The sequence below is a fragment of the Colletotrichum higginsianum genome, chromosome 3, assembly GCF_001672515.1.
Source record: "Colletotrichum higginsianum IMI 349063 chromosome 3, whole genome shotgun sequence".
Taxonomy (NCBI): domain Eukaryota; kingdom Fungi; phylum Ascomycota; class Sordariomycetes; order Glomerellales; family Glomerellaceae; genus Colletotrichum; species Colletotrichum higginsianum.
The window spans coordinates 3648820-3672495 of record NC_030956.1 but is presented as its reverse complement, the minus strand read 5'-3'; the positions used below and the strand labels follow the sequence as shown (position 1 = coordinate 3672495).

General features: G+C 57.8%; 6 protein-coding genes across 6 annotated transcripts; 1 reads left to right on the top strand and 5 right to left on the bottom strand.

Moving 5' to 3' along the window:
- Nucleotides 1-790: 790 nt before the first annotated feature.
- Nucleotides 791-1875, bottom strand: CH63R_04627 (Ras family protein; the record flags this gene model as incomplete). The annotated part of the gene is made up of 2 exons (XM_018299602.1): nt 791-1566; nt 1683-1875. 2 exons carry the CDS (start codon nt 1873-1875, stop codon nt 791-793), a joined length of 969 nt encoding a protein of 322 aa, XP_018160848.1.
- A 2475-nt stretch (nt 1876-4350) lies between these two features.
- On the bottom strand, nt 4351-6489 carry CH63R_04626 (Kelch domain-containing protein; the record flags this gene model as incomplete). Its single annotated transcript, XM_018299601.1, has 1 exon — nt 4351-6489. One exon carries the CDS (start codon nt 6487-6489, stop codon nt 4351-4353), a length of 2139 nt encoding a protein of 712 aa, XP_018160847.1.
- A 3500-nt stretch (nt 6490-9989) lies between these two features.
- On the bottom strand, nt 9990-11723 carry CH63R_04625 (FMN-dependent dehydrogenase; the record flags this gene model as incomplete). The annotated part of the gene is made up of 4 exons (XM_018299600.1): nt 9990-11069; nt 11184-11497; nt 11555-11588; nt 11658-11723. 4 exons carry the CDS (start codon nt 11721-11723, stop codon nt 9990-9992), a joined length of 1494 nt encoding a protein of 497 aa, XP_018160846.1.
- An 804-nt stretch (nt 11724-12527) lies between these two features.
- CH63R_04624 (SH3 domain-containing protein) lies at nt 12528-19516 on the bottom strand (the record flags this gene model as incomplete). The annotated part of the gene is made up of 12 exons (XM_018299599.1): nt 12528-12701; nt 12944-13188; nt 13287-13964; nt 14044-14134; nt 14188-15119; nt 15178-15704; nt 16138-16422; nt 16480-16496; nt 17158-17221; nt 17279-18287; nt 18337-19332; nt 19417-19516. 12 exons carry the CDS (start codon nt 19514-19516, stop codon nt 12528-12530), a joined length of 5118 nt encoding a protein of 1705 aa, XP_018160845.1.
- An 802-nt stretch (nt 19517-20318) lies between these two features.
- CH63R_04623 (Calcineurin-like phosphoesterase) lies at nt 20319-21361 on the top strand (the record flags this gene model as incomplete). Its single annotated transcript, XM_018299598.1, has 2 exons — nt 20319-20921; nt 20993-21361. The coding sequence occupies 2 exons, from the start codon at nt 20319-20321 to the stop codon at nt 21359-21361; spliced, it is 972 nt and encodes a 323-aa protein (XP_018160844.1).
- A 255-nt stretch (nt 21362-21616) lies between these two features.
- Nucleotides 21617-23649, bottom strand: CH63R_04622 (mixed-linked glucanase; the record flags this gene model as incomplete). The annotated part of the gene is made up of 6 exons (XM_018299597.1): nt 21617-22307; nt 22399-22806; nt 22862-22977; nt 23083-23355; nt 23430-23497; nt 23523-23649. The coding sequence occupies 6 exons, from the start codon at nt 23647-23649 to the stop codon at nt 21617-21619; spliced, it is 1683 nt and encodes a 560-aa protein (XP_018160843.1).
- Nucleotides 23650-23676: the final 27 nt, after the last annotated feature.

The window sequence follows — 23676 nt, the reverse complement described above, 5'->3', positions numbered from 1 at the left end:
GTGCGAACATGAATGTATGTATATATGTGTGTGTGTGCGCGCGTGTCTGTGTGTGTGTGCCTGTGTGTGAATGAACATCCCCAGGCCAAATCCGCCAAAAGCAAAACAGAAATCCTCTCCATGTGCCGTGAACCCCAGGTGAGCGGGGGGAAGGAGCATGCCTTGTCTGTAACTGAAATTTCTCCCGGAAAACGCCTCGCACGAATGCTTACTTAGTTCCCCTCTGCCGTCTGCTTTCCTTTCCGAACAAAATAAATAAATGAAAAACTAAACCCCCGTTCGTGTTTCATGCTCGTGTCCCGTGTTCGTCGATAGGTGTAGTTTGATTAGGTGTCTCGGTGCCAGTCCGGATCTGCCGTTGTCGTAGTCGTGTGGCCCCTCCTCCCTTTTCCCCTTCTCTTTCCAACTGCGTGTCCAGTTGTAAAGAGGGAATAGGGCCCAAAAGTGAAAACATGTGCTTGATCGTCGTTCGTCGGGGTATCCCATCAGTCGTTTCGAAGAAAACGTTCGAAGAAAAAGAAGACGAGAACAAAGCTCGTATCCATCAGTTCCGTCTGTTCATATGCCATGTCGGATGCAAGTAAAAGAAGATGTTGGTGAAGTTTCCTTCTTGCCAATAGTCCACGACCTCTCTTCCTCCTCTTTCTTTCTCTCCCGCCTCCTCCTCTCTCTGTTTCTGTTTCTCTTCCTGATGTTTCATGCTGAAGAGGGGGAAACGTAACCCCCTGTTCCCGGGTCACCCGCGTTGGGACTGGGAAGGACAAGGCTGCCTCGTGGCGCTATCAAGCTCTTAACAGCACTTCCTCCTCGCCTTGGCGGCGGCCTCGTCGGCATCCTGCTCCGTGCCGCCCTGCTCGACCGTGACAGCAGGCGAGAAGTTTGGTGAGAACAGCCAGCTCCGCCTGTCGCGACCGACGCGGAAGCTGCCGCGCGGGTTCATGCCGTCAAAGTAGCCGCCGTCCATACCGGTCTCGTAGCCCGGTGTGCCTGGCGTGGCCGTGGCCAAGAGCAGGGCCTGCTGCATCTTGCGGTTCTGCTCGACCAGCTTCCTCGTCACGACGCGGAAAACCTCCTCAACGCCCTCGCCGCTCTCGGCGCTGATCTCGTGGCACGCGTCCCATCCAACCTCTTGGCCCCAGAAGCCGGACGACCTCTTGGAGCTCGGGCTCCGCGGCTCGCCGCCGCCGCCGCCACCGAAGGTGCTCGTGCTCTGGTGAACCTGGGATGACGACTGGCGCGGGTCGGAGGAGGAGAGGATAGATGGCATACCGCTGGGGGTGGCGGTGGGCGGCGGGGTCGAGGCCAGGCCGGGGGCGAGGTTCTCGGCGACGTAGGCTATACAGCGCTCGAAAGGGACCTCGCGGCGGGATGGATCGCGGGCGACGATGTCTGCTTTGGTGCCGACGACGTGCAGAACGACGTCGCCGGGGAGGTTGCGGCGGAGCTCGGTAAGCCAGACGCCCATCTCAGTGAAGGACTGGGCGTCGGTGATGGAGTAACAGAGGATGCAGGCGTTGGCGCCGCGGTAGTAGAGGCGGGAGATGGAGCGGAAACGTTCTTGACCGGCTGAAGGAGGCAAGGGGACAGCGGATGTTAGTCAACGGGTTGTTTTTTTGGGTTTTCTTTTTTTAAACTTTTTTGCGATTGCGAGAACGAGAGAAGGTGTCAGGGAGGCAACATACCGGTATCCCAGATTTGCAGGCGCACGACGGTGTCCGTGTCTGTATCGACGACGCGCTTGGTCATGAAGCTCGCGCCGACGGTTGACGTGGTCTGGGCCGGGTTGAAGGAGCCTTTGCAGTAACGCATGACAAGGCTCGTCTTGCCGACATTCTGGGAGCCGAGGACAACGATCTTGGCCTCGAGGGACGACATTCTTCGTCTATGCCTTGGCGTCTCCTTCCTTCTTCCTCTTTTCCCTCCTCTCTTTCTTTCTCTTTCTCGGGGGGGGGGATTGATGGGAGAAGAGAGAAGAGAGCGCGAGTTGCGCTTCCTCTCCGGGGTGGTCGGTCAATCGGGAGGGGGGGGTTCGGTCGGACAGGTTTCGGTCGTTTCGAGGGTTCCGGTGGTGATGCGACCGAGGTGGGCGGTGGTAACCTGCAGGGGGGTGGGCTCTATTTTTTCTCTCTTTTGGAACTCGGTGAGGGAGATAAGGGGAAAAGGAATGTTGGTGAGAATGGGATTTTGTTGGAGAAAATGGGGGGGAGGGAGGAGCACACTCGGAGCGGGAGTGGCTTTCGTGCTAATCCTCGACGGTGGGGGAAGACACAGAGAGAGAGGGACGTGTATGTCTTTGCGATAATGTGGTTCCGAGGTCGAGGTAAGATGACGGGCTTGGTGGTGGTGGTCGGGGTCCCAAAAGGTACGCAGAGTACGTCGGCGAAGTACCTCTGTACATGGACACCAGACAATAAACAGCCCTCTTCTTTGTGCGGGCGGATCTTTCTTGGGGGTTTCTCTTGCTATGCTTCCTCTCCTTCTTCCTCTCCTAATCGCGACGGCTATTTAGGATATGCGTGGGTCTAAGCGCAGGTAGTCACGCCGGCGTCAAGTTGAAAACGTAGGCAACCACGAGGTCAGTGATCGGCCGATGGAGGGGGGGTGCGCGTGGCAAGTGAATGGTGGTGGTGCAACAGTGATGGTGCTGTTTTGGTAAGCGGGAGGAAGCGTTGGGGCGGATGGCGAGGACCGGACTCTGAGAAGCGAAAGATGCTAAGAATAGGCCGTGGAAGCGATCGAAAGCCGGTTTGGAAGGGGAAGAGAAAGTACGGCCGACGGCACCGAGAGAACAAGTGAGCAGCAAGGGACGAGGGTGTGGGCGGTTTTTGTGTGTTTTTGTTGATGCTTTGATGTTGTTTTTGTTTTTTTCTCGTTTTGGCTGTCTTGTTGCTTGCCGCTCTACGTAAACATGGGGAGGGGGTCAATCACGGATGGGGGGAATGATATGGAATCGGCTTTATTTTGCGGGCCAGTGAATAGCCTCTCTCTTTCTTTATCTCCCTCTGTCTCTTTCACTCGCTCGCAGGGGAGGTGGGTTCAGAGTTGCGTGCTCTCACTTTCCATTCTCTCCATTCCTCGTCTAATTTTCGAGACTCGAGTGCCGTCAGTGGTATGGGCTTTAGTGGTCAACGTGGGGGGGCGGCAGGTATTACGAGGATCATGGCTGTGCTGTTATCTGAGGGGAGGGAGACGGACTACACATGCGGCGGCGGTGTTTGGTCAACCTGACGGTCCCCAACGGTCCCCAGAGAATGCGGGGTGCCTGCTCAAAGGATGGGACGAAGTCTGGGAAGGATGTTTGTTGCATGCACGACATCGACCTACTACCTTGGAGAAAAGAAGTCGACACAGTATTGGATGTGAGAGAGAGAGAGCAAGAGAGAAGCTCGACGGTCGCATAGCACCATCCTCCCCGCTGAAACAAACGCTGTATCTCTGGCGCGACGGCATTATTGGGGGGCCTCTCCCTCGGCTCTCCCCTTTCAGTGTCTCATGGCGCGGATTTCAGATATGGTCGCGTGGTAGCTTTGTAAGGCCCCCTTTCTCCACCCTATCCAGACCCGCAGATGCATCATGTCGTCATTGTCCATCAAGGCAAGCCCTCTTGCGCGTCCTGCCACGACGAACGCCTGAAACCTTCGCTGTTGACCATTAAGACAAACAGAACTGAAAAGGTGCGGTCCTTTTACTGAGACGCGGCTAACGGGCCACCGGGGCGGGGCCGATTGCGCCGTCCTCGGCACCGAGTCCGATCAACTCGCCAACGTCCTCTTCCATAACCGGCCGCTTTGTCTCTGCCGTCGTAGGACTGAATCGGGACAAACTATACACCTACCAGTTTCTTCCACCGGATTACAAACTAAATCGATGTCCGGGACTGCCGAGAAATTCCTTGTGCTTGGACACATGCACATTGGAGCTTCTATACCGGGGACATCAACCAATTCGGCCCCCATTGCAACCTTACGTTGTCCCTCAAACTCTTGGCCGGGCACTCAGCCTCACCTTCGTAGTTGTGTGTGCCTATTGCAACATCATCACTCAGTTTTAGCGTCACTAACCATAGTAAACCGTCATGAGCCGGAGAATACAGATGAACCTCTTCATAGATGAAGAAGGAGAGATTGCAGATAGCGCCTCGATTATAGACGTTAGCATTCTTGTCTTCTTATCTAATTAAATATTTGTCTAAAGTCTGCCATGCTGGTTTTCCCTTCTTTCCTTTTCTCTCACTTCTTCTGTCTTCCTCTTTCTTCTACTTTCTTCCTCTTCCAGCCCCCTCCTCCCTTCCCCCAAAAAGTGAGCAAACTAATGATGGAATTGACGCTGACGCTTTTCGTATGTTATTATCTACAAGATGACGTGCACAGTCTTTGCAATGCTAGGTGTGCCCCGCGGCGTCGAGACGAAGAGATAGTAATATCCCGGGAGCAGGATGCCGTAGTCCTCGGGCAGTTTGGCAGAGTATTCCTGCCCGTTGACCTGGATGTCGTTGAGCGGGATGCGGCGTTGGTCGCTGTTGACGCTGTGGGTAACGGACCCTGTCCGGATGAGGGTAACCCGGCCCTGGCCTTCGACGCCCTCAACCGTGAACTTGAGCGTCGCGCCGGCTTTGACAGGCTCCTCGCCGATGGCCGCGATGACGGGTCGCGCCGCGTGGCTGCCGTCCTCGTTGAACAGGTAGGGGGGCTCAAAGATCTCGCCGTCGGCATGGTCGACAGTCTTGTCGCAACCGGCTGACGATGCGCCGATGGTCGCGACATAGCACAGCCCTCCGCCGCCCGTGAAGACGGTCGCGTCCGGCATGAGAATCGACACCGAGTGGTAGTTGCGCGGCACCGCCATGGCTGCCATCTGCTTCCACTCCTTGGTCTCCGGGTTGAAGAGCTCCGCCACAAGGATGCCGTCCGTGTTGGTGAAGACCATGGACTTGCGCTGGCCGCCCGTGACGAGCACCTGCCCGTCGGGGAGAACCACGGCATTGGCGAACCCGCGCGGGAACGCCATGTCGGCGACCCGCTCCACCTCGGATGGCGTGTTGGGCTCGCCGATGGTGGTCACGTGCGCGCGCTGCGTGGCGACGCTGTCCGTGTAGTCAGGGCTGCCGCCCGCTGAGAGGATCTTGCCAGCCACGGCGTCGTACATGACCCAGATGCCGCACATGGCGTCGTCGTCGTCGCGCGTCGCCGCCTTGTTGACGGACCCGGTGCCTGCACTGCCGAACCAGTGCTGGTCCTTGCCCGGGCCCGCATGGAAGACGCTGCCGTTCTTCCACCCGAAGAGCCAGGCGTGGTTGTCCTCGCGCCAGATGCCCTCGTGATCGTTGGTCAGGATCGGCGTGACGTCGGCGTCCGGGAGGTAGGTCCACTCGTTGGCGACCGGGTCGTACACCTCGCCATTCTTGCCCTCGCGCTTGCCCGAGTAGGCGCCGCCGATGGTGAAGACGTTGCCGTTGGAGAGCGTGCACGACGTCTGATAGCCGCGCGCGACCTTCATGTCGGGACCGCGTGTGAACTCGTTGGTGGCGGGGTCGTAGATGCTAACGGCCTCGGCGTCCGAGCCGCCCTGGATGATGATGCGGCCGTCCTGGAGCTGGCTAATGCCGGGGCAGAACATGTCGTGGCGGGTGTTGGCGACGGTACGGTTGGAGATCTGGCCCGTGGCGAAGTTGTAGTCGCCGTACTGCGTCAGGCCCGAGGCGCCGCCAAAGGCGTCCTTGCCCCAGGAGGAGAAGAACAGCAGCCTGTTGGGCTCGGGGTACGATGGGACGATGTATGCGGCGACGGGGATCACAGGCAGGCGGATGAGATCGCCCCATCTCCCCTGGACCGCCGGGTTGATGCGCTCGGGAACATGGATGGTGCTGAACTGCTTGTTCTGGACCCAGAAGAGGGACGCCTCGGGCTCGGCAGCCTTGATGTGGCAGACGTTGTTGACGTGGTCAAAGACGGACTTCTTGCAGCCCTGCGTGTTTGAGCAAAGCTCCGCGCAAGCCTGGATGGTGGTCACGTCGTTGACCATCTTGGCGCTGGCACCCGTGTAGTCGGTGTTGAGGCAGACGCGGTAGTCGGCGTTGGTGTTGGGCACGCGGTAGGCCGCCTCATCAAAGGGGCACGTGGCGAGGAAGGTGCCCTCGGCAAAGTCGTTGGTCATGCGGATGGCGTCGAAGCGACCATCGGCCGCCCAGGAAAACTCGGCTTTGCTGTTCTTGACGTGGCAGATCTTGCCCTCCTTGTCGTAGACGGCCCTGTCGCAGCGGGCATCCGTGTCGCAGACCTGAACGCAATCGAGCGTCGACTGGACGTCTCTGACGACCTGGAGACTGCCGCCTCCGAACTGATAGTCGGAACCAGGGCAGACGGTGTACTTGACGCCGATGGGCGTCTCCCAGACGACCTCATCGTTCGGGCAGGCCGTGATGGCGGCAGACGAGAGTTGTGAAAGGAAAGAGGCGGCCGCGATGGCCTTGTATGCGGTTGAACGAGCCATATTGGTTCGTTCTCGAGAACGTACGGAGCGAGTGGCTCGTTGTATAAAGAATGTTGTTGCTCGGTGAGAGCGAGTATGAGCGAGTGCGGGTACCAGACACGTAGAATGTTAGAAACGAGAGACGTGTGTCTAGAACTAGGAATAACACATGGGGACAAGAGCAAAGAGACAAACAAACAAGACGATGGCCGTGAAGCTGACGATGAGAAACGAAGGTTATGGAGGAAGAGAGGTCTCAAGTGGGCAGACATACGATGGAAGGTCGGCGATATGTATGTGTTTCCACAACCGCCTTACTAGGCTCGGCGGCACATGGCCTCCACCGCGGCACTTCCACAATGGGGGGGGAAGAAAAGCCAACAAAGATCCATCATCAGAAAGGTGGAAACGCTAAGGCTCCCTGGTGTCGACTGCCCCATCCCGCAGGTACGGTGATGGCTCGACAAATACAGGGTCTGCTGAGAGGGGCCCAAGCAAAAATAGTCTGTAATGTGGGAAGCGATTGGGCAGAAGAATTATCTGTGGAGGCCGCGGACCGACTCTTTCGCTGCGCTGGCTGGTTGCTTGGGGCGGAGACTCACACCCAGGGCACTCACGTCGACTCACGTCTCGACGGCCGTTCGAGAGCCCACGAGCAATGAAGATACTGGCCGCTTGCCGATGATGGCAGCAGGGCACGAGCGTCAACCTGAACCCCTCGAGGCTCTCCCTAGTCATGGCGCGCGCTTCAACCGTATCCATACGTAGCTGGCACCTAGGTGTTCGTTACCTCGTTGCGATAGCAGTCGCTCTCCTCCCAGGTACCCTTGCATGAACCCGCAGAGAGGCGAGAGTCCTCCCGTTGGCTCTCTAGTCCAGCCAGGGTAGCCCCCTCGGACTCCAACCGTTAACGGCACGGGGGTATGATGATCGTCAACACACTGCCACTAACGTAGTGGTTCGTGAGAAAACCCCTCCAAAAAAGATCAATAACCCAAAAAGTTTGAACATTCACGGCCGTCCGAGCTTCCCGTTTCCGAAGAAAGCTGTCAGATAAGGTTACCCGCCATCTGATGGTCTGGGGGAACGGCAGATTGATGTAAGCAACTGTGCAACCTGTCGGCATCATCCTGTTAGCGTCGTTCGTGTTGCCGTGTGCTGGGCCTGCAACGACCCTTGCAAGCGAGAGAGTGCTTTTGGCCAGCCAAGAAACCAGAGACGAGGGAGGAAGACCGAGCATTCCACCAACCGACCGACTGACTGACTGACTGACTACGCAGGGCGTCCGTGATTGCGCGTGCTACTGGAAACGGACAGGTGTTCGCGTCACGGTATGAGAATCGCGTTTCGTCGATAATGGGGGCAGATGTGATGCGAGACCGAGAGAGAGGGAGAGAAAGCCTAAAGAGCATCCGATCAGCTGCGTCCAGGCCAGATCGTCTAGAAACACGCGATACGATGGCCTGGGGGGAGGGTTGGTGACGCTGGTAACCGGGACAGCCCTACAAGTTCTAGCCGCCGGTAATCTGCGTTTGGGTAGCAGGGTGCGATGTGCACTAGCAGAGCCGACCAGAAACAGACAAGCCTTATTGGCTGGCGAGGGAGGGAGGAGTCGGCGAGTGGAGAAAGAAGCAAGAATGTCGACCTTGGACTTGGAGAAGAGAAAACTCAGGAAAGGATGGCCCCCGTTGACCGGATTCTGAAACGAGACATACAAGGTGTCGATCGCTCCCAACTTGGCAGCCCCACCCATGCTTGTTCGGGATGACGCTAAGCCGCTCCAGGACCGCTGGCCAAGAAATCGTGGGGCATCCCGGCTCCCCTTATTCACGAATCGCAATGTCCTTTTAATTGTACCGGAGCCGTTTATGACTCGTACCCATCCGTGATCCACAGAGGCTGAGTCGTTACAGTCTTGCTGCTGTACTATGTACGCTATACTATGTACAGTCTGTACGATGTATAACAACGCACCTTCGTCCTCTCACATCTCTCTGTGCGTGCTCTCCGGGTCACCCATGCAGCTCTTCAATGCACAACTTCGTGTCATAGGAGTGTGGTGCCGCTCACCGGATGCCGAGCCGGCGTCTACATTCGGATAGCGTAAGACACGCACGACTCGGCCAGAACTCCGGTCACCGTGAGGGATGGAGGCTCTGTCAGTCAGTCTCCTTCCCCACCGTTGTTCGCATCACGCACGAGCCTGTCAAATCACTATTCTACGCTGTTGGCTACAGTCTAGGTTTTACGCCGAAGAGGACTCGCCCACCAAAAAGGGGTTATCCAGGCAAGAGCTGCCCGTCACTATATGAGAGCAGATGGTTTTGGACCTGCGACCTCATGACATGTGCTCGGCCGCCGAGGGTCTCGCTTGCGTTTGCGGCCAAGATGAGTAGGTTGCCGGCGGCAGTCCGTGAATCCATCCCCCTTTTGAAAGAAAAAAAGAGCTACAGACTAGGTAGTTGCGCGTGCGAGTAGGCCGCCGGATTTTGGGACGTCGACCACGCCGTCGCCTTCGTGAGGGTGTCCGCGGCTCCCGCTATCAAGCAAATGTAGATCATTTCTATTGAGAGGCTGGAGGCATCATCCCCAGGCTTCAAGGAAATCGGGCTGTAAGCAGAGACCTAGATGGCTGTATTGTCACCTGCTCTCCACCACCGGCCGCGTGCCTGTCAGATCAACCTGTCCTTGCTTTCGATACTGATTTGTGGAATTTCCTCTCGTCCAACTAGCGCAATGATACAGATTGTGTTGCTATCGTTGTATTTTGATGCTTGTCCTCCCCGTACCGAGATATCCTAACTGGACGGTGCGTGAAGGATACATTCCGCTGTGAAAGACGAGTAAGAGGCATACCTGTAGAGGCCAGAGGAACACGTATAAAGCCCCCAGAGCCAGACGCTGGCAAGCCTTGGTATTGCAATCTTGCGAGTGCGACATACGCCCGGCGAACGAAAAGAGAGGCAAGAAGAGGTACTAGGAAGAATCAGGTGAGACGGTGCAATCGCAACAAGCAATCTGCCGCCAGGTGTTCGGCAATGAATACAGAGCGCCTAGAAGTTGTTACCTTGGGATCGCCCCATTACAGAAACCGATTCGAAACGTGGCCGTTGGTTGCACGTTGTTCGCCAACGCCGCCGGCATTCTCTCGGCTTGGGCACGTATGATGGTGTTTCGAGCTATAACAAGGGGATATTGATTTTGCAATACTGATTCGAGGGTGCAATAGGGCCTGGATAACTGCAAGTCCAGTCGCCGACACAAGAACCACATGTATAAAAAAAGATCATGGCCGTACCGGGGAAAAGGCCACACAGGCAACGATACCGTCCAATCCTGCAGAGTATATTGCCATGTTCGTAGTGTATTGTATCATACATCTGATGCGTAGATCAAGTCTCGTAATATTTCATGCTTGCTCTCCCCTTTGAAAAAAAGAAAAAAAAAAAGGTATGTGGCTACTCCCAAGAACCTCTACGTTTGTTCACCATACATGCACTCTAGCCGCACCGAAAGCCGGTTTATAGCTTTGAAGATTTGGGCGCCTTGGGCCTTTGCACCGGTGTGGCCAGCGGGTCGTACACGGCCAGACCCAGGTTGTCCGCCGGCGTCGAGCCGTGGTTGAAGAGGCTCCGGGTATCGACGAGGGACGGGTTGAGCTGGTCGATGCTCGTGCAGCCGATGAGGCGCATGTTCATCTCCATCTCGTCGCGGAGCAGTTGCATCGCGCGGTCGACACCGTCGAAGCCGTAGCCGGACATGGCGTACAGGAACGGCCTGCCGATACCGACACCCTTGGCACCGAGGCACAGGGCCTTGATGATGTCGGTGGCACGGCGCACACCTCCGTCGATGTAGATCTCGATGGCGTTCTCCAGGCCCATGCGGCGCAGCACGGGCATCGTCTCGGCCAGGACCTCGATGCCGGACCGCGCAAAGTCGAGCTGGCGGCCCCCGTGATTGGAGAGCACGACGCCCTGGACGCCGGCCTCGATGGCCTTGATGACGTCCTCGACGCGCTGTACGCCCTTGAGGATGATGGGCATGTTGGTGATGGATTGGAACCAGGGTATGTCCTTCCACGACAGCGCAGGGTCGATGAAGGACGAGATGGCGCGCGCGGCACCCTGGCTCTGGTCCGTCGCCTGGCCCGACTGCACGTTGGCGCCGGGGTCGGTGAATTTGGAGCGCATATCCTTCTCGCGACGGCCCAGCTGCGGCGCGTCGACGGTGATGAAGAGGCCCTTACACCCGCGCTTCTCGGCGTACTGCACAATCTTCTTGGTGATCTCGCGGTCCTTGTTGACGTACAGCTGCAGCCATTGGACCTGGTCGCCCTCGGCCGCGTCCATAAGCTCGTCAAAGGAGCACGAGGCAAGGGTCGGGATCATCTGGATGACGTTGTGCTTGCGGGCGGCGCGTGTGAGCAGGACCTCGCCCTCGGGGTGGCCCAGCTTGCCGAGGGCCGTGGCCGTGACATAGAAGGGCATGTCGACCTTTGCGCCGAGCATGGTGGTGGTGAAGTTGACCTTTTCGACGTCGACGAGGATCTGCGGGCGAAACCAAATTCTGTGGAAGGCACCGTGGTTTTCGCGCAGCGTCTGCATGCGTCAGGCTTGGGTCAGCCGCCACTCTTGAATGCTCTGCTACGCGGGGCTCAAGGGTAACGGGGGCTGGGGCTGGGGCTGGGGCGGGGGCGAGGGCACAAAACTCACGATCTCGTCGTCTGCGGCACTCGAGTAGTATCCCCAGGCCGTCTTCTTCATGATTCTGCGGGCAACAGCCTCAAAGTCCATCAAGTTGTAGCATTGGGACAGCAGCGGCTTCTGCTCGACCCTCTCTAGCCGCTCCAGCTCCTCCGGGTCCTCGTCCTTCGTCTCTACCACCACGGAGGCCATGTCAACGGGGCCCAAGTGCTTAGACTGGTCGAGGTACTTGTCGAGGGTGTCAGGCGGGTGAATGGGGTCGAATTCTTCCGTCGCATCTTTGCCGGCATACTTGAGGATGATCTTGGAGCCGCCGGGATGCTCTGGAAGCTGTTGTTAACAAAAGTGAAACCGTGAGCTATGGCTCAAGGCGTACTCACCCGGCAGAAAGTCCGTCACATCATATGCTTTGCCCTGTCGAGCGCCCAGACGTCAATCGAGAGTCCTTTGGTGATCGAGCAGTGCCCGTCGGTGGTAACTTACGTGGACGATGACCCAGCAAGAGTCGGCACTGTTGTGCTTCGCGATATCGTCGCCCTTCAAGCTCATTTTGCCTGCTGTGGACTGTGGTCTTCGGTGTTCCGGACGAACGGAAGTCGTGAGGTTGGAGGTTGTCGAAGAGGAGTGTAGGGGAATCCGGGGTAGATGCCGACAATTGGCAGATCTTTTCTCCACGGGGTAGCGTAGGTGGTTTTATGGGCGGCCCGTCCTCTGTTCGGATACAAGGTATTTCAAATCAGACTGGCCGGGAATAGCACGCCTAAAGCACGACACAGGTCTACGGGCTTGAAGTGTGGAACTGGATGGGAGAAAAGTCGCAACTCGAAAGGCTAACTCAAGAAGTAAGTAGGTGTCGTCTCGCTAGTTAGTCCGAGAATCGGTCCCCCAAAAAGGGAAGAAAAAAAAGGAAGAAGAGGGAGGGTGAAAAAAGAAAAAAAAAAAACCCAAACTCGGCGCGTGTCTCTCTCCTCTAACCTATGCTAGAAACGTTGGGGGAGGCATCGCCTCGAGGGGCGGGATTGGGGGTTGGAGATGGGTAGCCAGGGGGCGAAACCCATTAAAGGTCATCAACTCGCTCTTCATTGTACCGTCCAACACTGCCGCGCCCCACAGTGGCTCCAGTGTCGCGCAAGACGTCGGCCTCGGGTCAATGGGATGCGGGGTAGTCAATCATTAATGTGTCGGTGACGTCCTCCACAGCTGATGCCCAGTGTCTTCTCTCGGTGTAAAATGCCACCGGCCGTCCCCCCCCGGTCCCGGCCTATCTCCGGTGGGCATTCCGTGGCCACCCACCCGTTCGTCCAGCTGGCAGCAAACCATCACATCTCTTCTACCCATCTCTGCGAAACCTTCTCACCATCCTTCGGGTTGCGTACCGTCGTCGGCACCGGTACGCGCGGTAACGTCCCCGACGAATAACGCCGAGCAGTTGGCGGCCTTTTCACAGATATAATCGGCCCGCGGCTGTGGCACATCGATTGTAGCCTCTAGTTCAGGAGCGTAGTCGACAGTTGGAGCACCGGCCAGCTAACTTCCTGCACGTCTTTCATGCAAACCAATGGACGTGGAATCTGTTGCAGCCATGGCGCAACGAACTCGGAAAATCGTCTTGCTGGGATTCGTACTCGTATGGCTTTCTCGATAATCACCGGGTATAAAAAACTCCAAACCACCCATCAAAAAGCAGCTCCACATCCCATTTCGCAAAGTGCCAATTCATGAATTACAACTCGTGAACGTGCGTTCCCTAGTCCTCCTCTCTAAAATACCGACGGCCGTGGTCCCGACGAGACTACGACCTCGGCCACGCTGGACGTCCTCTGTGACGACATCTTGCGGTTACTCGCGAGCCTCCCAAAGAAGCCCTCGGCACGCCTCCGCCGCTCGCCGCTCGACACGCTCGACCCATCCGATGTCTCGCGCATGGTGTTGCCGTCCACGTGCGTTTGCGGGAAGATGCCCCAGACGCCCTTGGCGTTAGTGCCAGACCAGCACCAATGGTCTTGCCAGGCCCCTAGGATGCCGTGTTAGCCTTTCCGATTTGTGTTCGCACACATGACGTGCCTAGGCTTGGATGGAAGGGACAAAATGGGAGATCAGGCAACGACTCACAGCTGATGTTAGTGATCCTCTCTCCCCGGTCGAACCGCAACCAATCCCCGCCGTCCTTCGCCCGCGGCGCAAATCTCCACCTCGCCACAGCCGAGATGTTGCTCGTCGTGTCCATCCGGACCTCGCTCTTGGGCGGCGGCTCCAGCTTCAACACGTCCAGCGGCGCCGACCCGAAGTTCCCCTCGTGCCACCCCATCACCCACTCCCCGTTATATTTCTCCGGGAACTCGATCCCCGAGATCCTCGCCCCGTTCGCGAGCTCAAACGCCGGTGTGTTGTCGTACAGCAGCCTCATCCCGTACATGCGCTTCACCGTCTGCTTCGCCGTCGCCGTGGGTCGCTGCGCAATCTCCGTCTGCTTACCTGCCAGGGGGCTCTCCTGCGGCGGCGCCCGGAAATGCAGGTCGTAGTTGTTGCGCAGGTTGGGCGGGATCTCGGCCTCCTCGATGGCAATGATGCCTGGCACCTGCGGTAACGGGCGAGGGTGCCGGGCTAAGTGGTCGAAGAGCTTCCTCTGGCTGAAGAAGACGGTGGCGTCGCACTCCTCGAGAGTCCGCTGTGCTTGGACGCAGAAGACGCAGCCGTAGAGGAGCTCGTCGCCGCGTTTGGTGGCGACATGGCTCTTTTGGAGGAAGCGTGGACGGAAGGCGATCTTGCGCGAGACGAAATTTGCTTCTTCTGGTAGGGTGTGTAAGCATGGAGTAAAGTTTTGGGGATGTAGGAGAAAAGAGGAGAGGGAAAGGGATTTTATGTGTACCTGTGTTGTTGACATCCAGCTCAACTTGTCTGAAATCGAGCTCGTAGGAACAACTGGTGCACCTGGCGATGTCGTGGCCGCCGGCGAATCCCTAGATGCAACTACAGTTAGTCGAAGGTCTGGTAGCGAGCGAAGACTTCTCACAGGCTTCGTGATCTTCTTGATCCCAAGACTCCCCCGAGCCACCTCTTTCGCACCCTCACAGAACCCCTTGTACAGATAAAAGGAGCTGCTCAGACCAATCCTGCAATCTGCCGGTCTACTCGACACCCTTGATGGAGGACTGATACTCGCTGACGACTCCGACTCGACGGGAATCAGCCCTTCGCCATCGTTCACAACCAACGGCACCCTTTCGATGCCGTCATGAATACCAGGCGGGAAGTTTGGGGACACGATAGGGCCCCGGGAAATCTGGCCAGGCTGCGCGTCATGACCAGAAGCCGAGGAGATACGATGCTCCGTCATCGCTGGACTGTTAGATCCATCATTCCTCCTGCCGTCAAAGACAGAGCTTTGTAGCGACTCCTGAGAACGCTGCCTCGAGGGATGAGAGTATATTGAGCTTGCTTGAGAGTAGCGGTGTGACAACAACGCATTTCCAGGCTGTACCTGTTGGTCTTCGGACACCACGCCAAGGGCGGTCGAGGACGACGCTCGACCCCGCGCAACGAGAGAGTTTCTGTCCGTGGGTGAAATAGGGGAACGTGAGATATCATGGGGACTCATTTGGTGATAGCGCTCTTCTTCGGGTAGCATACGGTCAACAGGGATGTCCAGCCGCCGACTGGAACTGTGAGACAGTCTTTTCATCTCCACCGGACTAGCTGGCTCGGAGACCGGGGTGCTCATGGTAGAGACGGGCGGCCGGCGCTCGATATGCTCGTCCATCGATACCTCCAACCCCGATTCAATGGCTGGGCTTGCACCGAGATCCCACGGGTTCGTCGGTGGTGGCGGCGGCGGCGACGGCTCCTCTACTTCCTCTAACATGGGGCTCGCCTGAAGAGCTTTCCCTTCGCCATGGAGCTGTTTCTCGGGGATTTTTTCATTTTCCAGGCCCCTGTCCAAGGCGACTATCAAGATTGCAACAGTCAGCACGTAGTCAAGAGGCATTGCTTCGGGGACACCTACCAGTCACGGCCGGAGGCGACGTCGCGATGACCGGGACGAGTGGCAGCTCCTGTGCTGCCTCAAGTTTCATCCTTTTCAAAATCTCTACGGTCCCAAGCCCTGCCCTTTTACACAGCTCCCGCAGTTCAACGTATTTTTCCTTGTCAAATGTTTCCTCCTCGACGACTTCTTCGTCAAAGTCCCACAGCATGTCAGTCATCTGCGACCTGTACTCGGCGATCTCGTCTACCCCACAGTCAGTCAAATCCTCCAGCAGCCTGGGTCCGTCGGTGCTCCTACTGTCATCTTTGAGCGCGTTGGTAAAGTTCACGCCATACTCCTCCAAGTGCCGAGCGCAAAGCGGCTCGATGATCTTGAGGATGCGTTCGGCGCCCTTGATCAGCTTCTGGCTCTCGGAGAGCATCTCCTTGTTGTCGCCCGCATTCTCTAGCGCAACAGTGCCCTTTTCGACGACTTCCTTGAAAGGTCCGGTTACCAAGTTGACCACGACGTCCATGGTTGTCGGTTCAGCGCGGCGGCGCTCGTGTCTATTGCAGAGAGAAAGCGACGGTTGCACGAGGAGGGGGCCACGACGGCGCGATGAGCCGGCAAAGGATCATTCAAATGGTAAAAGACTCGACACCAGCAAACACCTGGGTTCCGATCGTAGTAGTCACAGGCCGCTTCGAGACGATGGCAGAGAAAGAACGAAGAGAGAAGCCACAAGGAGATCTCGAGGGGACATGTCCACATGCGGCTGAGCTGAGCAACTAGCTCAGAGCAGAGTCAGCCTTCGGCCACCGAAGACAGCTTTAGGTCGCGGGTTGGCCAAGTATGGGCGAACATGGTGGGCAGACGCAGGGCGCACTGCATGTCAGACCCCTCCCTCCCCAAGACGCACTCTTATTAGAGGGCCAGCAGGCATTACAAAGCCACCGCTGCATGTCGACAAGGAGACAAGGTGCCGCCCAGGTGGTTTACGGTCGGATTCGGTTGATGGCGGTGCCCGGGAGACAGCTAGTCTCTGGACGAAATCGGACTGGTGGTGTGTAGATGAGCAAGAACAAAGTCGACATGGTCTGAACAGGAAGTCGGATAGAGGAGCGTCTTGGATCCGAGTTAGGGCTGTCTAGCTTGGTGTTTGACTGTGTACCATATGCTTCGGATAGTGTGCTAGGCGGACTTGTCTGAGTCCATCGCATGGCACATTCCCGAATAGGGTCCTGCGATTGGTGGTTGCTCGCGGCAAGAATGTCGCGAGGACGGCTTCAGGAGTTTGGTAGGAGCTGTTGGAGAGGGGAAGGGGTGTAGGGTGTTAGGTACCTGGGTACGGTAGGTAGCTCCAACATGCTAGTGCGTATCTACATGCTACCGCCTAGGCGTATATGGTGAAAGATGGCGCTATCCACGGAAGTCCAAGGCAGCTAGCGCAGAGGCGCAGTCCAATATTGGGCCCCCTTTCAGTTAACAAGAACCCCCAACAGCTTGCCCTCTTCTGTCAAGCCTCCCGGTCTGCCTCGTGGCCTTCGCCCGACAGATGATTGATAAAACGGTCACCTGTCGCCTACTGTAAATCAAGTTTTCTTGCATTTCTCAACGTGGCCATCGGTCACCAATCTAGGCACCGACGTTGACGACGTGCATAACCCACACAACTACACCAGATGAGTTCACCGAGCCCGACGCCATGAACCATTCCATTAGGGGTATTCAAAAAGAAAAAACCAGACTGCTCAATTCGTGTTCCGGCCTGAACGAACGCCGTTTGTTACGTAGGAAACGCCCCTTGTTCCACCCCTGCAGTTGAGCAAACATCACAAGCTCAATACGGCTGAACGGGCGTAACTCCCATCCTTGCGCATGCCCCTGCTCTATTGCATTTTTTGCGATCATCAAGGCTTTAATTTAAGCCTCACCTCACGCCTTGGTCGAGTTTCCAGAAATGCTCTGGCAAACCAATCGTTAGCAGGCAGCGTTTGACGTCGAAAAGCGTCAACTAACCTGAGAAATCAAGTTGCGACCGATCTGGATGGTCTCGTTCATGCCTCGCTGGCGCAGCCAGAATCTAGCAAAGCGGTTGTTAGCGTGCGGTCCCGTGTCTATCGTCTTGTAGGTAACCTACGCTTCCTCGGGGCCTCCGTGGCCTTGCGTTGACAGTCTGCGAGCTTCCTCCTCCAAAGCCTTCAACGTGATCATCTCTGTCTTCTCGATACCAGGAGTGGCTGCTTGGTCCGAGACGCCCTGGCCCAAGTTCTCTTCGAGGAGCCTCTTCTTCATCATGAATCGCTCCTTCTTTTCCTTCTGCAACCCGGGGCTGTCCAGCTTCTTCATGACAAGGCGGGCACCAAACTGCGCTGCGAAATAAAAGTGTTCGGCCAAGAGGATGCTGAGGAGCAGACCCCACGCCTGAATGCTGCCAGGGGTGCCACGCGCTCCACTGCCCTTGCCGCTGGAGCTGCAAAGGAAGACAATCGATGCGCTGGTGATGCTCCCGAGCCAGGACAGGAAGCCAAGGGCATCGAGCCAAGGGCCAATCGAGTCGGCGCGCCAGGGGATGGGCCTCCTGCTGCTGATGGCAATCTTGACCGCATCGGATCTCATTTCGACCCAGTTGTTGACCAGAAAACAGCAAGCCGTCAGGGGCCAGGCCACGGAGAAGAGCGAAAGGTAGCCGAATTGGATAACCATCTCCCGGTAGTCGCCAGTGACGTCGTAGGTTTCAAGCTGGGCTTCTTTTCTCACCCGTTCCAGGAAAGCAGCTTCTTCCGGGTGGTCCTGGACCTTGGCGGCGTCGTCCTCCTTGGCGATCTTGGACTGCACCTCCCTGACTTCCTGAGATACCTGGCGCTTGACGTAAGGCACAATCACCTCAGTAGCGAAGTTGACAACCTGGGCGGTCACGGTGAAGTAGAACATCTGCTTGCTAATCCGCTCGGGGTTGATGACGAATTCCTGCGTCTGGAAATTTACGTCCTTTGGGGTGATCTTCTGTGCAGTTGACCGCCAGAAGTCAAGGTAGGGGGTGAGGCGGTCGCCGAAGGGCAGGTAGACGAAGGTGGTGAAAAACAAGGCCATGTAGGAGGTCAGGAAGTTCAGGACGAACTCCTTCTGGACCAAGGCCGCGTGGTGCGCTGCGATTCGTTAGCAACGGCTCGTGGTACTCGTGGCTGTCAGACTCACCATCGATCGTCTCGTAGTTCTCCATGTCAGTGAGCCTTGTCGCGAACTTTGTGAGCACGGTGGAGAAGGTGGGCGTCATGACAACCAGGATGACGGTCGGGAGGAAGGCCAGGTATGACTGGAACGGCCCGTTGTATACCTCGTTGATGAAGATCTCGAGCGAGTTGCACGTCACGATAAGGGTCCCGAGCACCAATATGCAGGCGGCCGCGAAGGGGATCTGCAACAGCTGGGTCTGCAGGCGCTTGATGGGCGAGTAAATCTTGACGGGCTCTCCGGTGATGGGGTCCTCAGCCTGACGCTCGAACTCGAACTGCGGGCGGGGGTGCTGGATGTTGGAGACGCCGCGGACGCCCCACTGCACCGCGAGGTCGACCTGCTTCTTCTTCCAAAACTCAAAGAAGACGACGGACCACAGGCAGCTGACGAGGGCGTAGAGCCACGAGAACTGGCCGAGGAGTACCCAGGCGGCGAAGCCAGCGGCGGCGGGGACGGTGAGAAACTTGAAGTAGGTGTGCATGAAGGCAAAGTAGAAGGCGACGCTCTCGCCGAACTTGTCGCGGATTTCGTCGAGGTCGGCCTCGTCGGTCTGGCCCTTTGTGCTCACGCGCTTGATCCACTGCTTATTGAAGGAATGGTTGTGCAGGGGGAAGATGCTGTCGACGTGCTTCCAGCGGCCTGACTGGGGTGTGATGCCGGCGCCACCCTCGTTCTTGGGCTTCACCATCAGCAAGTATATGAGACGCAGGCGCTCGGCGTCAGAGACGGGTTCATCGCGGAGGGCCTGAGAAAGGTCCTTGTCGGAGCTCGTGGTCCGGGCGCCCTGAAGCCAATCCTGCAGTCGGGATCGGTAGACTTGGTCGTTGAGGAACTTGTCGGCGATCTTGATGAACACGAGGACGGACTGCTTGTCGCCTCTCCGGACCTCGGTGGTCAGGCCGACATGGGTCAGGGCTTCGATGAGCTGGACGAAGCTCGCTTCGGCACTTGCTCGGTCTGCGCAACATGCATCACACACGGGTCAGCCGTGATGGGCGGGAAAGGGGGTGTGGGTGGGTTGGTTAGGGTCGCCTGGATTACCATCTTGCGGAATCTTGTAGTTGATGACAAAGTCAACACCAAAGTTAGAGTCCAGACCTTTGGTCTTTTCGTTGCTGTACAGGTCTCGAAAGCTCGCCATTGCTGCGGGCCGGGAGTTCGTCCCAAAGCTCCTTGTGGTCGAGGAGCTTGAGCACGGATGGTATGCAGGGCTATACAGGTTCTAGGGAGGTCGGTCCGGAAACGATGCAATGCCTTGGGTTGGCTAAGAAGGCTTTGGAGGCTTTTTTTTTCAAAGGTCCCAGAAATGTAAAGATCGTGAGGGCAGACTCGAGGTGTTTTAAAGCCAAGTGGCTGAGGTAATGACGGCGATGTGTCTCGCTTGGCAGGTTTTTTGGAGGAAAAGGAGACCAGAGAAAGCTTGGGCGACGCGGGTATATTGAGGCAGCCGTCACGTCACCGCGCAGGGCCTCGACCTGGACTGGAGGGGTTTTCAGGGAACAAGCTCCAGGTGGTGTCTAGCCCCTCAGCGCCCCCAGGCCCAGTCACACGGCAGCGCCATTCCTGGTTTGGCGTAGTAGCAGAACGAATAGCGGAGTGGCCTGTGCTACCCCGGCCACTGCAGCGACTGTACATACCCTATCACGGCTGAGCTCCGTGCCAGCTGCCGGCGCCATTGTCAGTTGTCATCCAATTGCACTCTCTGTTAAGATGCTGGTGCTGTCATCGGTGGGGTTTCAGCTCGAAGCTCCCTCTTATCCCATGTGAAGATCCCTCCAGTGAGTCCGTCCAGTGCTTGTGTGTCCTTGAGGCTCAACCTCATTTCACCGCATCTCACGACATCTGGCCGCATCTCACTCTCAACCTCTCACAACAGACCATATGGACCTCGTATAACCCTCAGTTGACATCCTTTCGACAAGTAACCCGCTCTCCCGCCTCCCATGGGCCTCCTCACCGCCCTCGGCCTCCGCCGCAAAAACAACTGGGAGCCCCCGACACTCATTGATTCCCTTCTTGCGTCGCCCCTCCACTTCATCATCACTCTAATCTACAGCATCACCCTCTTTCTCCGCGGCCGTCCCTTCACGCCACCCCGCGACAAGCCCGCCATCCGCGTCGTCTGCATATCCGACACCCACGACCGCACCGACGTCGCCATCCCTGCCGGCGACCTCCTGATCCACGCCGGTGACCTCACCAACGCCGGCACAGCCTCCGACATCCAGGCCCAACTCGACTGGCTCGCCGCCCAGCCTCATCAGCACAAGATCCTCGTTTGCGGCAACCACGACAGCTACTTCGACCTCAGCGCCCGCCTGCCCTCCGACCGCGGCAAGACCCTCGATTTCAGGGGCATTCGCTACCTGGTTCGCGATGCCGTGACCCTCGAGTTCAAGGCCGGCCGTCACCTCAAGATCTACGGCGCCCCCGACATTCCTGCCTGCGGCGGCTCCGAGATGGCCTTCCAGTATGACCGCGCATCGCCCCCTTGGAGAAACGCCGTGCCCATAGACACGGACATTTTAGTCACTCATGCTCCACCCGTCTGTCACTCACCTCTCGGCCCGCATCCGAATCCCGCTGTGCTGTCTCGTCTCACTAACACATGATACAGAAAAACCACCTGGATCTGGGCTTGGGCTGTCCTGGCCTCCTCCAAGAAGTCTGGCGAGTCCGTCCGAAACTTCACGTCTTCGGCCACGTGCACTGGGGCCATGGTCGCCAGGTCGTCCATTTTGACGAGTGTCAGCGCGCCTACGAGTCCCTTCTGTCCCAACGCCCACGCGGCCTCATCCGCGACTTCTTCCCGCACTCGGGCTGGAAAGACGCGCTTCGCGTGCTGGGCTACGCCGTGCACGGCGTCGTGTGGAAGTGGTTAATGGTCGGACCCGGCGGCAACACCAGCAGTCTCATGGTGAACGCTGCCCAGATGTACGGAAACACAGGACGGTTGGGAAACCCGGTGGAGGTGGTGGATTTGTGACGGACTGATATATGCATCGACGTCATTTAATGTTGTGTAAAATACTAGTGCTGATGTATGCGCCCGTTGCGCTGGTGTGGTATCATGGCGATGGCTATGCTAATGAATGTGTAGAAAACAGAAGGAGAAACAGAGATGATAGAAAGACAAAGACAAAAGGAAAAGGGAGGGGGGGAGGGAGAAAATATCCAAGTGCTCCGCCAAATGCTCCGGGGGAACCCAGCCCACTGATCCGTTTCTGTCTGATGCCCCTCGTCAAAAGAACATCAACACGAACCGCACCATCGCGATAGCGACCCCCAGGCCCATGGCCCACACAAGGTTCACGTCCGCCGCGGCACTGACCGAAACCGGCGACGGAGCGGGTGTCCCGGTCGGACCTCCGGGCGGGGCCAAAGTTGCAGATCCACCGGTCGGCCAGTACCCCGTCACCGACCCCGTCAGCGGCACAGCGGCGATCCGTAACGGCACCGTCAGAGTGATTTCATCCGCACCGCCCACACCGCACCCCTCGCACGGGACCACCGTCGTCGTCATCGGCACGCTGATGGCCGCCGGGCCCCCGTCGCCGCAGTACCTATTGCACCCCGGGACCAGGATCGTCGTGCAGTGCTCCGCAAGGACCAGAGACGCGGCGTCGGTCGCGCAGACGGTGGTGTACGAGATGGTCGTCACGAGTGTCGAGGTCGAGGGCGGGTGCGGCTCCGGGTCGCCCAGCGGCGGCGCCGGCACGGGCACCTCGTCCGAGACCTGACCGTAGAGGGTGAGAAGATAGTTGGCCGGCGCGGCGCGGCGGTGGAGGTGCATGAGACGCGAGGGCGCCGGCGAGACGTTGATGGTGCCGCCGCAGAGTTGCGTATTGTTGCCCGGACAGGGTACGTTGCAGCGCCCGCGATCCGCCTCGGCTCTGGTGTCCGGGTCGAGGTCTCCCGCACAAAAGCATTCGCTAGAGGTTAAGGAAGTCAGCGAAGGGCTCGTTCATTGACTGTGCAGTTACAATGAGGCAAATGAATTGGAGAGAGAGTTATGGATCTTACCTTCCGCGGACACCGGCATACTTGCCAGGCCTACACAGCATCACACACTTCTCAAGCGTCATATCCGCCGCCGAGTCCCTGAGCGAGAACGTTTGGAACCCGGTCGCGGAGCCGTAGCAGCCGAGGTACGCGTACTCGCCGATGGTCGCCGGATCGCGCCCCGGAACGATGGGGTCGGTGGACGGACTCGGCGGGGCAGTGGCCGTCGGGCCCGCCGGGTTGATGGTGGTGGTGGAGACGAGCACGGTGCCGTTCTGCGTGATGCTCGTCACGATGGTGGCGGGGTTCGGCACCGTCGTGTAGATTGTGGACGTGACCTTAACCGTCGTCGTCGTCGTGGGCTCTACCGGACCCGTGTTTTGGCCGCCGCCGATCTCGTACACGTCGATGAAGTTGACCTCCCAGTATCTGCACACTCCGTGTCAGCCAAGAGTCCGGCCAGTCTGGGTATAGGGACACCAACGCGTTTTTGAAGGCGCTGGGGTTGTTCGCCACGTATTCCACGCAAGTAGGCGCCCGCTGGTTGCAGGTGTCCCCGTCTTTGCCCCAGATGTTTGCTGCATAATCACCGCAGAAGTTCTAGTCGTCAAATCCTCGTGTCAGCACGCATCGACCTCTTCGACGAACGAGGCAGGTTGGCAGAAGTCGAACGGCAGCTCTGTCATTCTGGCACACACAACCTACCGTCTGAATCACGAGACTCATGTCCTTGAAATACCGGTCCACCTCGCACGTTGACGTCCCAAACAGCGCCGACGGCAGGTCCCAGGTCGAGGGGTCGGGCCGCTTGTCGATAATATCGCGCGGGATACTCTGCCGCGGCCAGTGCCAGATGCGTATGGCTTCAGAGGTCCATTCGAGGGCGTAGACGCCGCCGCCGACTGCGTTGAAGGAGTCTCCGTAGGTGTGCGGGTGCGACGCCGGGGGCAGGTAGTTGCAGCCGGCGTTGTTGTTGGTCTATTCAGCGTGTCAGGGGAATCAAGCCTCGGCTTGGGAAGGGAGGGAGGGACTGCGTGATGAGGCCTACTTACACCTGGGCTTTCACAGTCGCGCAAGAGAGGTTGGCCGGCGGCCTGTGGTGTGTCTGGGATGCGGCATCCTGGAGTGCTGTCTTGAATGTTAACCTGGGTCTCTACGGGCTGACACGGAGCGGTGGACTTGCGTATGTCCGGAGATTATGTTCTTGGTGACCTGGTTCGCGCCCTCGATGATATCAATCTCGCCGTTCCTGGGCCAATCCGGGCCATACATCCAGACTGTTGGCCGCCATGTCAGTAA